Below are 15,673 nucleotides of genomic sequence, written 5' to 3' on the forward strand. Positions count from 1 at the left end.
CCGAACCAAGATGCAGCATATGACAAATGCGAGATTGACAAAATATGAAACAATTATACTGGGGTCACCTAATGTATCCCTTAAAAGATGTACTGTATTGAACCCGGCAACTTTACTTCCTATTGAAAATGCAGGCATTGATGATGCCGAGGAGGTAGAACATGATTGTCTTGAGGTAACAGATCTGTGCACCAAACCAAGACCTGATATTAAAGATACCCAACTGGAGAAAATGATAACATTATTTTTGTTGATGGTTCATGCCTGAGAGACGCAGTAGGAGTACTGAGAGCTGGATAAGCTGTGTGTACAATCACTGGTATCTTAGAAGCTTCCTGGCTCGAAAGAGTGTACTCTGCTCAAGTGGCAGAATGAATTGCTCTTACTAGGGCATGCCACACAGCTGAGAACCTAAAAGTCACTATCTATACTGACAGCAGATACGGATTTGGAATTGTACATGATTTTGGCCAGTTATGGTCACAGAGGGGTTTCATGACCTCCAGGGAAAAATGGTGAAAAGATTAAGGATTTGTTGCACGCGATTCAGTTACCTCTTGAAATTGCCGTGGTGAAATGCAATGCTCATGTTAAGTCACAAGATTTTGTGTCAATGGGAAACGGATATGCAGATCAAGTTGCAAGGTTTTGTGCATTGAACTGTATATCGTTTCGAGATCAGTGGGAATTGTTACCTGAAACTGAAAATGAAACATGCACAGAGTATGCATTAAGGGTGGTTGACACATTAGATGAGCTAAAATCCTTGCAGGGACGTGCCAGCAAAAAGGAGAAACATTCCTGGCAAAGAATGCAATGCGTACAGAGATCTGATGACTTATGGGTTTCAGAGTCTTTTGTCACAGTTTGCGAGGTTTTACCATGGTCAAGCACATGTTGGGAGAGACAAAATGATCAGGTTGTTCTGAAATTCAGACAAGCTGTGGAGGTTATATGTCACAGGTGCATCATCTGTCAGTAGATGAATGCAGGAAAAGGGACTGTGGTGAATTTGAGCCACACTGGGAGAGCAGGAGGTCCATTTAGCAGAATGCAGATGGATTTTATTGAAATGCCTGTGTGTGGAGGATTGAGGTACGTGTTGGTGATTGTGTGCATTTTCAGCCACTGGATTGAAGCTTACCCTACACATAGAATGACAGTCTCACAGTAGCAAATCTGCCGCTTATGGAGTTAATACCACGTTTCGGGTTCCTGATCTCTTTAAAATCAGATGGGGCAGACACTTCGACAATGAGGTGATTAAGCTCTTGTGTGCTGCATTAGACATTGAGCAGAAGTTGCATTGTAGTTATCGCCCTGAAGCATCAGGACTAGTGGAGCAGATGAATGGTACCTTGAAGTCGAGAATGGCAAAAATGTGCGCAGCTACACATTTGAAGTGGCCAGATGCACTGGCCTTAGTGCTGATGTCAATGAGAAACACACCTGACAAAAAAAACAGGACTGTCTCCTCATAAAATTCTCATGGGCCGAGCTATGAGACTGCCTGCAGTGCCTGCAAATGCTCTTGTGAATATCACAGATGATATGGTGTTGGACTACTGCAAGGGTCTGGCTGACGTGGTCCGCTCTTCCTCTCACCAGGTGGAGGCTCCCACATTGCCACCGATAAGTGATCCAGGTCACACCCTGAAAGCCGGAGACTGGGTTGTCAAGAAACACGTGATGAAGTTGTGTTTGGAGCCACGTTGGAAGGGGCCGTATCAAGTAATACTGACAACTACTACTGCTGTGAAATGTGTAGGTCTTCCAAATTGGATACATCCCAGTCACACAAAGAAGGTGACGTGTCCAACTGATGAGGAACTTGAAGTGTACAAAACAACAGCTGCAGAGAAGGAAGTCTCAGGGCCGGAGAGTATTCAAAGGGGAACTGAGACTGAAGGAGAGCCCGCTGAGGACGGCTTAGTCACTCAAACAGCAAATGAGTTCCAGAGGGGTGAAGGTGAGCCTATCTCAGCTGAGGTAACAGGGGAACCGACACAAAGAGAGGTTCTCCCAGAAGCAGACGGATACAGGTTTGAAAATGAGCCCATAACAGACCCGGAAGGCGAAGAAGGTGAGGTGGCAGGGGGTCAAGGTGTTCTGACTCCTCCTGAGCCACTTTCAGAGCCATCAAAAGAAAACACCATAGCACAAGAGGAGGGCGCTGTTCAACGTCCTGAAAGGCCAAGCAGAAAGAAAATACTAAAAGGAGATCATTGGCTGGAGCCACAAGCTGCAGGAGAGAAAGTGATCCCCAGTGAAACAATAGAAAAAGTTGTTGATACAATCAGGAAAGAAGATCTTAGTGAAGGCGAGTTACAGGGTGATCGTAAACTAAAAAGAAAAAGAGTTGCAAACAGAAGATACGCAGGTCCTGAATGGGTGTATGCAACATCAGCTGAATGGCAACAAGAATTCTTGGCGTTCTGTTTTGATCGAGAGGTTTCAGGTCAATACTACAGCACCTGAATTAAACTTTAGAAAGAGACTGTGTTAAATTGAAATTGAAATTGAAAGCTGAAAAGCTGAGAAAAGAGACTGATAACTTACCGGATGTGACACTGTTAATCTGAATTGACTCTGAAAAACTGATTATGACAAGCTGCTAACCTGATTTGACAAAGGGGTCCTGGAGTGAGTGAAACGCTGTAAAAACTCGCAGAGAAAGAGAGAGACTTTGCACAGAGAAAAAAAAAAAGCTTTTATATCGTCCTCAAGTTGATTGTTTGCTTTGTATTATTCTGCTTTCTGATTCTTTACAGATCATGAGTTACACTAAAGATAATAGTAATAGGGGTAGGACTCATGCATGTTTGGTTGTTGGTGTGGAAGTTATGTGTGCGGTAGTGATAATAGCTGTGATTGTGGGAATGCCATTGGTGGATAAGAAAGTGACTAACATTGCTTCTTCCTGAGACTGCTACACTAACACCATGGGAGAAGTTTGAGCAGGATACAAAATACTTGCATGAGGGAACTAATTCAAAAGGGGAACTATCTACTAATGTCTTCTATCGCTTGCTGAATTGACACAATGGATGTGAAGAATTGCTATGTGTGGTCAAGGATTCCTTTGTCAGAACAAGAAGGGGTTACTTAACATAGTCTGACACTAACCTACAGGATAAGCTGTAGTTTGCTGTTAACAAGATTATATGATCAAGAACATGTTCAATACTTCTATTCTGACTTAGTTGTAGTGTTTTCCTTTGTGCCTGTGATTGAGTTTCTAAATAAATTAGCTAAAGAACACAGCATAAAATTAGTTAGGGGTTTCTTTGAGCCGACACTGATATTTGGGACGACTTATGCGCACCGCAATAATCTAACCTGCTTATTAACACCTGTAGAAAAGAGCTTCCTAGATCACACCGATGATAGACGGAAGCATTAAAGGAAAGGGTAGAAAAGGGATTAGAAAAATGTTTATAGTGCAATAAAGACACAGGGCAAATTAGCTATAGATGCATTACAAGTAGGAAGGCTTTGTATATATAGGCCTGAAATCTGAGCATGACACTTTATTTGTGGGAACGAGTAAGTGCAGGCATGTGTTTTTGTTTCAGAGTAAATGGACGTTCATGTTAAATGGACAGGATCCAGCGATCCCTGGGATCTATTATATATGTAGGCTTAATGCTTATTACCGTCATCCTAAAGGATGGTATGGGACATGTTATTTGGGAATAGTCTTCCCAAAGATCTACCAGATTGATGACTTAAAGTAAATTCCCAACATGTCTGAATTACAACACACTAAAAGAGAGAGACAGCGGCTGCTGTCGTTGGTGACATATTTGGAGCCATAATTCCTTCAGTAGTGGTTATCTTAAACTCCATAAAGATTTGAAAGTTGTCTTCTATTGTGGATAACATGCTGACAAACTTCACAGGGGCTATACTCCTGATGGATCATGAACTTGCTGCGGAAAGAGCTATGACTCTCCAAAACCGGCTTGCTTTAGACATTCTTTTAGCAAAGAGTGGCGGAGTCTGTAAGATGCTTAATGAGCGCCATTGTTGTGCATTCATTCCTGATAATGGTAAAAAGATTAGAGGTATGCCTACTAACTTAACAAGAGATAGTGTAGATTTGAAGGAGCTGAAGGAACCTGGAGTTTGGGAAAAAGTTGGGAAAGGAATTACTAAAGTAGGGAATTGGGTTAGTAGTATTTGGAATGGGGTTCTTGCAAAAATATTAGGGGGTATATTGATTGTCCTGACTTGTTTATTCGGACTATGGTTATCATGCAAAATTAATAAAAGAATTAAAAGAGATTTGGAAAAACGCAATAAAAGAAAAGAAAGGAGGGAAAAGGAGAAAATGTTCCAAGAAATTTGGGAAAAATCACATGGGGGAAGAAGGTGAAATGAGGGTACTAAGAAAAATAAAAGGTTGTAAAGGAAAAGGTTTTGTGTGATGACAAGTGTCATCAGAGGAGGGACTGAGAGAGCGTAGCACTTATACTCAAAATTAACATGAAATGTTTATTAACTAATGTATAATAATGCCGCATAGAAAATTTATTAATGTATTTTGCTAAACGTGCGCTTGAAATGTGCCCACAGGGAGTGGCCGCCAATGTATACAATGACTAATGAAACTGATTAATAATGATGAAATGTTATGTTAAAGTATGATTTTGCACTAATATAAAAAGGTTATATGTTAAGGTTCCGCTAATAAATCATTAGGCTTAGTTAGCATGAGTCGAGGACTAGCTGCCCGGTTTTCATATTAAATGTGTTTTTCTAACGTACAGTGTACTGACTTGCTGAAGGACATGAACTAGTATTTTTCCAAAGCTAGAAGATGAATGTAACTGTAATAGATCCATTCTCATGAAATTCGACTTGCTCAGTGAAACATTCTTGCTGAATGCAACAGTGTAGATTAGTCGCAGGTTCAAGGTCGCCTGAACCGGTACAGACAATGGAACCACTGACTGAAGATGCAAAGATGACCAGAAGAGTATGAAATCATACCGGACAATCTACCCGCTGGAGACGTCAATCATAAGGACCAATAAACTACGTGAGAACTGTTATGGGGTGACAATTTTAATGAAGTCATTGAAACCCTATTGGAGGGAGATAGTGGGGTGCCAACTCCAACCAATGAAAATTTAGGGGACTATACAACAGAAAAGGGATAAAAACCTTGACACAAGGAAGTAAATTAGACTAGGAGACTATAGAAAGAGGAGGGGGTAATGCTGTTGCGGATTTTGCTATGACCCAGACACTTTGGGGGTCATTCTGACCCTGGCGGTCATCGACCGTCAGGGTCGACGACCACGGAAGCACCGCCATCAGGCTGGCGGTGCTTCCATTGCTATTCCGACCCCGGCTGTAAAGCCGTGGTTGCCCAGCCGGGTCCGGCGGTTTCCCGCCGTATTTCCCCCGGCTAGGAGAATCCTCCATGGCGGCGCTGCTTGCAGCGCCGCCATGGGGATTCCGACCCCCTTCCCGCCAGCCTGTTTCTGGCGGTTTTCACCCTGGGGGCCCCTGCACTGCCCATGCCACTGGCATGGGCAGTGCAGGGGCCCCCTAACAGGGCCCCAGCAGGATTTTCACTGACTGCTTTGCAGACAGTGAAAATCACGACGGGTGCAACTGCACCCGTCGCACCCCTGCAACACCGCCGGCTCCATTCGGAGCCGGCTTCATTGTTGCAGGGCCTTTCCCGCTGGGCCGTCGGGCGCTCTTTTGGCGGTCGCCCGCCGGCCCAGCGGGAAAGTCGAAATGGCGGAGCGGTCTTTCGACGGGGGTAGTTTGGCGGCCGGCAACCACCGCCCGCCAAACTCAGAATGACCCCCTTTGTCTCTCTGCATAGAGACTTTGCTGTTTGGTTCTTAAAATCAACTTTGCCCTTATTTTGCCCGTTTGTACTGTACCTCCTTATGAGGGGAGTACCTTTCACTCTGACCTACCAAACTTGCTGAATTCCTGGCTGATGGGGAATCAACTGATGTCCTGAGGACGGAGTCTGAATCTGTATGCTGACCCAAATCGGAGGGTAACTATATGACAATGAAATTGTAATTGTCTGTTTGCTTTTCCTTTCTAGGTACCAACTGCTTTTTTTGACAGGGACCATAGTTAGATGTTTTCTAAATTGGTGTTGCTAAATTGTTTTGCATGAAGCCCAACATGCCAATGCTAATTCGAGGTTAGATGAGGGGTACATTAAAGACACGCAAATAGACAAATGACTGAATCTATGCTTTGTTGAATAATGTGATAATGACACTCTGCTAAGGATAACCTATGTTGACGTCGTGCTATATTCTAATATTCGTGATTCTTGCTTTGATGAAATCTTATCAGAGTTGCCATATTGTGACTATGCTAATGTGTTTCTTGGTTTAGAGACTAATAAACTTACTAGTAGAATTGTAATCAATAGGGAATAAACTTCATATAATAGTACTAAACTGGTGTGGTTATTCATGACTGCAAGGTCATGGTGGTTTCTGAGTTTTATTAATGTCTTTGACTAATTTGAATTGTCTTATCCTGGTAAAAATTGATGACGTTATTGACATATTGATTGACATGTTGATTAGTCATCTCGTCCTAAGGTGTCTTCAATCAGGATCCAAAGATTCATTGGCTTAAAACGAGTCTCAGAGTGAGTAAATTAGTCATAAAGGGACACGTTAATTTTTCAATGGGTAATTCTCTTTTAGCTTTGAGGTAACAGGTCTGAATACATTTGACTATCCATCTGACACATGCCCTGTTTGGATATAGGGTTACCAGCATGAGTTTTTTGGTAAGCAACAAACAATTGTTTAGTTTTACGAAATGCTTTTGTTCTGTCTATGTAATACATTAGCACTCTCTTTATGTCTAATGTATGCAGTGCTCTTTCTGCTACCGAGTCTGGTTGTGGGAAGAAGACTGGGCACTCAACTGTTTGGTTTAGATGAAATGGTGATATGACTTTTGGTAAAAAAAATTGGATTTGTACGGAGAACCACTTTATGTTTGTGTATTTCTATAAAGGGTTCTTCAATAGTAAACGCCTGTATTTTGCTAACCCTTTGTAGTGAAGTGATGGCTATTAGAAAAGCTACCTTCCAAGTGAAGAATTGGATTTGACAAGAATGCATGGGTTCAAATGGTGGACCCATGAGTCGTGTAAGTACAATATTAAGATTCCATGAGGGTACTGGTGGGGTTCTTGGAGGTATGATTCTTTTTGGTCCTTCCATAAAGGCTTTAATAACTGGGATTCTGAAAAGTGACTTTGTATGTTTGATCTGAAGGTAAGCAGAAATTGCAGTGAGATGAATTTTGATGGGAGAAAAAGCAAGATTAGCTTTTTGTAAGTGTAGTAAGTAACTCACAATGTTTTGTGTGGAGGCCTCTAACGGTGTGATTTGATTTGCTTGACAGTAGAAAACAAACCTTTTCCATTTATTAGCATAACAATGCCTTGTTGTCGGTTTCCTTGCCTGTTTAATGACTTCCATACACTCATTTGAAAAGCTTAGATAGCCAAATTCTAAGACTTCAGGAGCCAGATTGCTAGGTTGAGCGATGCTGGATTGGGGTGTCTGATCTGTTGTTTGTGTTGTGTTACAGATCTGGTCTGTTTGGGAGTTTGATGTGAGGTACTACTGAGAAGTTCAACAGTGTGGTGTACCACGGTTGGCAAGCCCATGTTGGCGCTATGAGAATTAGTTTGAGTTTGTTTTGACTCAGTTTGTTGACTAGGAATGGAATGAGCGGGAGAGGGGGAAAAGCGTAACCAAATATCCCTGACCAACTGATCCATAGCCTTGCCCTTGGACTGAGGGTGTGGGTACCTGGATGCGAAGTTTTAGCATTTTGCGTTTTGTTGCAAACAGATCTATCTCTGGTGTCCCCCAGCGGTAGAAGTAATCTTGTAGAATCTGGGGATGTATTTCCCACTCGTGAGTTTGCTGGTGATCTTGACTGAGATTGTCAGCTAACTGATAGTGAATGTCTGGTATACATTGTGCTATCAGGCGAATGTTGTTGTGAATTGCCCAATGCCCAATTTATTGCGCTAGGAGACACAGTTGTGATGAGTGTCCCCCCCTTGTTTGTTTAAATAGTACATTGTTGTCATATTGTCTGTTTTGACAAGAATGTGTTTGTGGACTAGAAGGGGTTAAAAGGCTATTAGTGCTAGAAAGACTGCTAGTAGTTCTAAGAGATTTATGTGAAGTTGTTTTTGTTGACTGTCCCATTGACCTTGTATACTGTGATTGTTGAGGTGTGGTCCCCACCCAATCATGGAAGCATCTGTTGTGATAATGGTGTGAGGCACTGGGTCTTGAAATGGCCGCCCTTTGTTTAAATTTACAGGGTTCCACCATTGAAGTGAGTAGTGTGTTTGGCGGTCTATCAACACTAGATCTTGAAGTTGACCCTGTGCCTGCGTCCACTGTTTTGCTAGGCACTGTTGTAAGGGCTGCATGTGTAGCCGTGCGTTAGGGACAATAGCGATGCATGAGGACATCATGCCTAGTAGTTTCATTACAAACCTGACTGTGTATTGTTGGTTTGGTTGCATGCTTGACCTTATATTTTAAAACAATTGAACTCTTTGTGGACTTGGAGTGGCGATTGCTTTTTGCGTGTTGAGTGTGGCTCCCAAGTATTTTTGTACTTGGGATGGTTGCAAGTGAGATTTTTGGTAATTTATAGAAAACCCTAGTTTGTGTAGAGTATCTATTACATACTGTGTGTGACTTTGACACCGCTGTTGAGTGTTTGGCCTTTATTAGCCAATCATCTAGAAACGGGAATACGTGCATGTGATGTCTCCTTATGTGAGCTGCTACTACAGCTAGGCATTTTACTCAGAATACTCTGGGTGCTTTTGTTATCCCGAAGGGTAATACTTTGAATTGGTAATGTTTGCCCTGTATTACCAATCTGAGGTACTTCCTGTGAGATGGATGAATGGGTATGTGAAAATACGCATCCTTTAGATCCAGTGTTGCCATGTATTCTCCTTGTTTTAGTAAGGGAACTACGTCCTGTAGTGTGACCATGTGGAAATGATCTGATTTGATGAAGAGATTTAACGTTCTGAGATCTAGAATTGGCCTTAATGTTTTGTCTTTTTTGGGAATAAGGAAATATAGGGAGTAAACCCCCGTTCCTTTTTGATGATGGGGTACTAGTTCTATGGCTTGTTTTGCTAGTAGTGCTTGCACCTCTATTTGTAGTAGGTCTAGATGTTGTGTTGACAGTTTGTGCGTCCTTGGGGGAGCATCTGGAGGGATTTGTGTGAACTCAATGCAGTAACCATGTTGGATAATTGATAGAACCCATGTGTCCGAGGTAATGTCTGACCAATTGTTGTGGTATTTTATTAATCCCCCCCCCCCACTGGTGATGTGTGTTGGGGGAGTGTGACATTGAAGTCACTGTTTGCTACTAGGGGTCTGCTTGGCAGGCTGACATTTTCCACTTGCTCTTGGGTACTGTCCCCTGTAGGAACCACAAAACCCCCCTCTATGGTACTGAGACTAGTAAGTGGGTTTTGTTTGGGAGGTGGATGGCTCTGAAGGTTGGTGTCTAAACCCTCCCCTAAACTGTGGCTTACTAAATGTTCCCCTATACTGGGAAGAATAGAGCGCGCCCATGGCTTTGGCCGTGTCTGTGTCCTCCTTCATTTTCTCTATTGTGGGGTCTACCTCCGGCCCAAATAGTTGGTGTTGGTTGAACAGCATATTTAGTTCCGCCTGCTGTATTTCTGGCTTAAAACCAGAACTTCGTAGCCATGCATGCCTCCTGATGGTAACTGCTGTATTGACAGTCCGTGCTGCTGTATCAGCAGAGTCAAGTCCAGAGCGGATCTGGTTGTTGGAGATGGCCTGTCCCTCCTCCACCACCTGTTGAGCACACTTCTGATGTTCCTTTGGTAAATGTTGGACAACATCCTGCATCTCGCCCCAATGTGCTCTGTCGTAACGGGCAAGGAGGGCTTGTGAATTGGCGATACGCCACGGATTGGCCGCTTGCGATGCCACTCTTTTTCCCGTCGCATCGAACTTACGGGGTGGCGCGTCCCCTGACGATTGAGAATTTGCCTGCTTTCTTGAGGCCCCCACTACAACTGAGTCCGGAGGGAGCTGTTGTGTAATAAACACAGGGTCTGACGGGGGACGTTTATATTTTTTCTTGACCCTTGGTGTAATGGCCCTTCCTTTCACAGGTTCCTGAAAGACCTGTTGTGCATGCTTAAGCATGCCCGGTAACATTGGCAGGCTTTGATACGAAGCATGCGTGGATGCCAGTGTGTTAAATAAAAAGTCATCCTCCACTGGTTCTGAGTGCATTTTAACATTATGAAATGTTGCTGCTCTGGCCAGATGTGGTATCCTCTGGAGGTAAAGGCTTTGAAGGATAACACTCAAGACTGTTGTACAAAACTGGTGGGTCATATAGATCCCAGGGGTCTGCATCGTCCTGCGTCATCCCACTATGTGTGGGTGACTGTGCCATTGGTGTGCCAACTGGTGACCGAAGTGGGTAGTAAAGTGGGGACGTTTGTGGTGAGAAATGTGGGAGTGGTGATCTTTCTCTAAGCACTTTGGCTTTTGGTTGCTCAGTTTCAGTCTCATGAAAAGCCAATTTTCTTTTAAACTTGAGCGGAGGGATGGTTTGGATTTTTCCTGTGTCATTTTGGATTTGTAGCCTTGGTTGAGTATGGTCAAGCTCTTTCAAATCCAGTTCCTGCTCAAACCTGTGTCTCTCCTTGAGTTGTTGAGAGAGCCCATGTTCTTCCGTATAGGAAGTCTTATTCGGCTCCGAAGCTGTTTTTTTCGGTACCGAAACCCCCATGGATACTGTCGGTCTCGGCTCCGAGAGGCTCTTTCAAGGCTTGCTCGATTCGACCAACCGATGTTTGACTTTTTTCGGTGCCAGTTTCTTGACCCGAGTCGGAAGACTTTGGCACTATCGTGGCCTTTTTCGGTTCCGAAGATGGTATTTGGTCACCCCTTTTCTTGTGGGTCGAGCCATGGCCTTTCGGCAGTGGCATCCCAGAGGCCTTCTGTTTCTTTACTTGACTTTGGGGCTGGGTCGGGGACAGTGTACTCACTTTTTGCGCTGCCGTTGGTGGCTGGTCCCCATCGGAGTCATCCGATACCGAACCTTGGATCAAAATTGTCATTTCTTCCTCCTCGACGTTGAGGTGTTGTGTCGACTTCGATGCCATCTGCAAACGTCTTGCGTGTCGATCTCTTAAGGTCTTCTTGGTTCGAAAAGCTTTGAAGGCCTCACAAGTATCCTCTCTGTGTTCTGGCGACAAACACAGATTACAGACCCGATGCTGGTCTGTATAAGGATACTTGGCGTGACACGTCGGACAGAAACGGAAGGGGGTCCGGTCCATGAGTCTTTGACGAAGGGTGTGGTCGGGCCGACCAGGCCTCGGTTGAGTGCGGAAGCCCCAAAGGGCCGCCGAAGCCGTTGTGTTGTCGGTGCTGATGTATCTATTCTAAACCGGTCCCGAGTGCAAACAATACCGAAGGATTTCGATGTTTTTCTAAGTTTTCCCGATTTGAATTACGGAGCGAAAAGGAACACGTCCGAACCCGATGGTGGAAAGAAAACAATCTAAGATGGAGTCGACGCCCATGCGCAATGGAGCTGAAAGGGAGGAGTCACTCGGTCCGTGACTCAAAAAGACTTCTTCGAAGAAAAACAACTTGTAACACTCCGAGCCCAACACTAGATGGAAGGAACAGTGCACAGCATGTGTATCTGCAGCTACACATGCCATCGAACATATATATATATATATATTAAAGGTGTGTTTCTATAATCATTATTATTCTACTGCTCTGATTATTTTTGGAAGTGCACTTGTGTGCTGCATTTGACATTCAACATATACGCCTTCCCTGTGCGAACCTTAAGAAGTGCATTAATAAATTCATTACTAAGACTAAGCTCTGCATTGTTGGAATTCCTTTTGTTCGTGTTTCCTCTCAGTCTGAAGTACAAGCAAAACACCGGTTCATAGTGCTGCGTCCCTGAAATCAACAATAAATAGCCTGAATCAGGATGGCCAAGGCCTCCTCCGAGGCCATGAGCAGCACTTGCACAACGGAGTCCCAGGTCATATGGGAATATCGCACAAGAGGCACAAAGTGTTTACAGACCGCAGTGCAAGGCTAGAAAATCGTCTTGCCCAAGATATCTAGCCTCTTGGATTCCCTATGCAGTGGAGTGGTAATGAAAGCGTCAGATCTGGAGGTTAGAATGACCAGGCCCTCCATGGTAGGGTGCTGGGTGAGGAACTCTGGTTTTTCCAGAGTGGGGAGGCAGTGGCTAGCTATTGTCCTGTGCCTAGGAGCACCTGTGCACTGCTTGACACAGGCTTCAAGGAGGAAATCTGTGAGGGATTCATTAAAAGGTAGAAAAGGTTCTGTGTGGACTACCCTGACTGAAGCACCTCTGTCCAGACATTGTTCTTGACAACCATTTAAGGCAGAGTAAGGTCCAATACCTCACCTGTGACAGGCTCCAAATGGTTTAAACCTCACAGGTTTCTTAGGAGAGATCCCGAACACGGAGAAAAAAGAAATAAAAGAATTAAACAAAAAAGTTTAAAAAATAGTAAAAAATTATTGTGGTAGCTCTGGGCTATTGATGCAGAAAGAAAACTGGAGTGGCGCCTATATAGACAAACAGCATGTTACATTTGGCACAGATGACGCCGACTAGTTGATGTGAAGCAGATGGGTGCTACTCACTGGCTTGCAGGGTTACTGTTCAAAAATTTCTGGATCCGGTCTGGCACCCTGTGAACATTCTAAGATGAGGAATCTGCAGCTAGAAGTCTCTAAATAATATTAAAATGAACCCTTGGTGAGTGTGTTCAGGTGTTCTTGCTGATCAACTAAAATTCTTAGGGAACATAGATGACTTCCGATGATTACTCCTGCACTAACATCAATTTTATGCAACTGGAAATATGCTACACCATTCATTGGTGTATTACCAGAGGGAATGAGAGACGTTATGTTTTCTGAAATTAATATTGAAAATAACTTTGAAATAAGTGACATTACATCCTCCTGTAACTACAAAAAATGCTGCTACGTAAATAGTCCATTCCTAACTCCTAGGTAAATTCTCAACAACTCCTTCCGAAAGAACTATTTCAATAGGTTTGTTTTCCAGTATCACATACTTCATTTTAATGTTGGATATCAGAATGTTCTGTGTTCCATCTACTCTCCCTAAATGTCTAACTTCCTCTTCTTTTTTAATCAGAATGCAGGAAACCTAACTCATTAAAGTTACTAACCAGATGCTCTTACGTGCAATAATCACCTCAGAGGAAACCATTTAAAGTGCTGAAATCTACAAAGACACCAATTTCAATACCAGAAAGCCTAAGAGATTAGGCACAGCAAGGCAGGGAAATATTACAGGGTCCAAGTACAGTAAAAACACGAGAAGAGGGCTAAACATGCTTTAAAGTAGGGAATCCGCCAGGTTGTGATAGGCCTAAAATACTTTTTTTTAGGAGAAACAACGCAAAAAAAAACTCTGACGGGCACCACACAACATGAGCTAAATATCCAGTGCTCTGTAATGCTGCTACACCAAGTAGTTGTAAGCTTTTGAACAAACCATGGAGGCACACTGGACCAAACCAGGTAGCAAGAGCGCAAGGAGTGGACCCTGAATTGGATGCCATAGGCACATTAAAGATTGACTGCTCTTTCAGCATCGAATTTAGGGTACAAGGAAGGAACAATCTCCAGTAAGGCCCTTTAAAGAGGTGACAGGGGACAAATAAAAAGCAAGAAGGAGGGCAGGTCAACCCGTTAGTTGCAAACCTGTCAAGTACCAAAAGGCAAAGCTATTCAAATGACCTCAAGAGCTTCTTGATATGGTCCCACATACAAGGAATCACCCAACCCCTGACACTGGTACATACTGCAAAAGTACCCTGGTGTGACATATTTCAGAAAAAAAGGTTGAATACTATGGTGAAAACTACATATATAATATTGAGGGGTTAAAAAGAAAAAAATATTACATCCACAAAGTGTTCAATAACTCGAGAAACAAAAACATGAATTAATTGAAAGGGGTGCATACCTGATTAAAAGTGTACAAGCTGCAAGAAATGTAACCCTTCATACAACTGCACTGAGGTGGAACTGAGGTTTTAGAAGCTAACTGAGATGGAGTGGGTTGTGTACTCAACAACACCAAGCACGTATCACATTTTTTAACCTTTTTTACGATTGCCACATATAAATTCGGTATCGTAAATATGTAATTTTGCAGAAATATACCCTGTACACAAAAATATAATTTTGGAAAAAAGTAAATATGTCAAATTTGTGGGAAATCTCTTTCATAGATGGATTAAGGTGGTTGATTGTCAAAGAGAATGATGCTGCCCGATAGTGAGATGTGGCTGGTATCATGATTACGAGAGGGCGTAATAAATTCAGACTTCTGTCTGGTGAGAAATACTGGCCTGGCTAGGGAGTAACTACTGTACTACAAACAGTTTTTGAAAGCCAAATGGTTTTACAAATAAATATAAAACACACATTTTTAACCTAACCACCTCCTTCCTTTTTGGTAAATCTGATCATGCATGGAACTTTGAAACCATGAACAAACAAACTACTGAAATGACTACTTTTTTGGCTACGTTATTAGACATGTGTATACGTACTCACCATGTTGTCTAATCTTGAGCCGCAACTGTCTCAGTTTTTCTTCCATTTTATCAGAGAGAATGCTGACTTTACATGCGTCCAGAACGAACACAACACAGTGTATCTTATCCTTGAGTGATGGAGATGAAAGGTACCTAGAAGTACTTGGTTGAATGGACGCTGTAGGATTAAACTGTATGCAAACAAATTAGTGAAGAATTCACTTGCAAAAACTAGCACTACACACTATTGTACCATACGTAGAAAATTAAAAGGCATTATGGATATTTGGGGCTAGCATGTTCTTTGAGTGAAGCATTCCTTGATTAATCACTTTCTGGGATGTTTTGTGCTTATCAGATGTGAATTTAACAGAAGAACTTGGCACAGAGTACATATATTTACTATTTGATTCGCCCTCATCACATCGGCCAAAAACAAACTTGGAGCATATACCAAAACCTTCAAGAAACTAAGGCAGGTTTATGTTACGCAATGCGCGCCATCACCCGGGACAGTATCCTTGTGCTGAGAAGATGTGAATCTACCCAAACCTAGGTCCTGATGGGACTATTTGAAAAAATAGCTTTTTCTGGAATTAAAGAAGTGAGGGGGAGACTCTTATTTGTGGCGGAAGGTCGTTTCACACTTTAGAAGCAATATAGGTGAAGGCTCAACCACCAGCTCTTGTTTTACGTATCCGCGGAATGCGTGCAAGTAGGAGACTGGACAAACAGTGGTTTCTGTACATTTGTGAAAGCAGATGAGATTGTTGGGGTATGCTGACCAGAATTATGCAGTGCCTTCAATGTGAGGGTGAGGAGTTCGAGTTGTGCTAGTTTGCGAATGGGAAGCCAGTTGATCTCCTTCAGGAAAGTGTGATCTGAGTGCAGCATGAGAGTTCAAGAGCGAGTTTGGCTTCCCAGTTCTGAATAGACTGCAGCCTTTTAGTGAGTTCTGTGTTCATCCTGGCATGG

General features: G+C 43.0%; 1 protein-coding gene across 3 annotated transcripts in view; it reads right to left on the reverse strand.

The window, feature by feature from the left end:
- The window catches only part of LOC138293162 (interferon-induced protein 44-like), a 302,295-nt gene that overhangs the window by 99,925 nt on the left and 186,697 nt on the right, over nt 1-15,673 (reverse strand). For 2 of the 3 annotated variants that reach the window (XM_069232220.1, XM_069232221.1), the window contains exon 6: nt 14,718-14,889. The exons of the other annotated variant lie outside the window; for it this stretch is intronic. In XM_069232220.1, the coding sequence (XP_069088321.1) occupies nt 14,718-14,889 (172 nt within the window). The remainder of the gene's footprint in view (nt 1-14,717; nt 14,890-15,673) is intronic. 3 annotated transcript variants of the gene reach the window in all.

The sequence above is a fragment of the Pleurodeles waltl genome, chromosome 4_2, assembly GCF_031143425.1.
Source record: "Pleurodeles waltl isolate 20211129_DDA chromosome 4_2, aPleWal1.hap1.20221129, whole genome shotgun sequence".
NCBI classification, from domain to species: Eukaryota; Metazoa; Chordata; class Amphibia; order Caudata; family Salamandridae; genus Pleurodeles; species Pleurodeles waltl.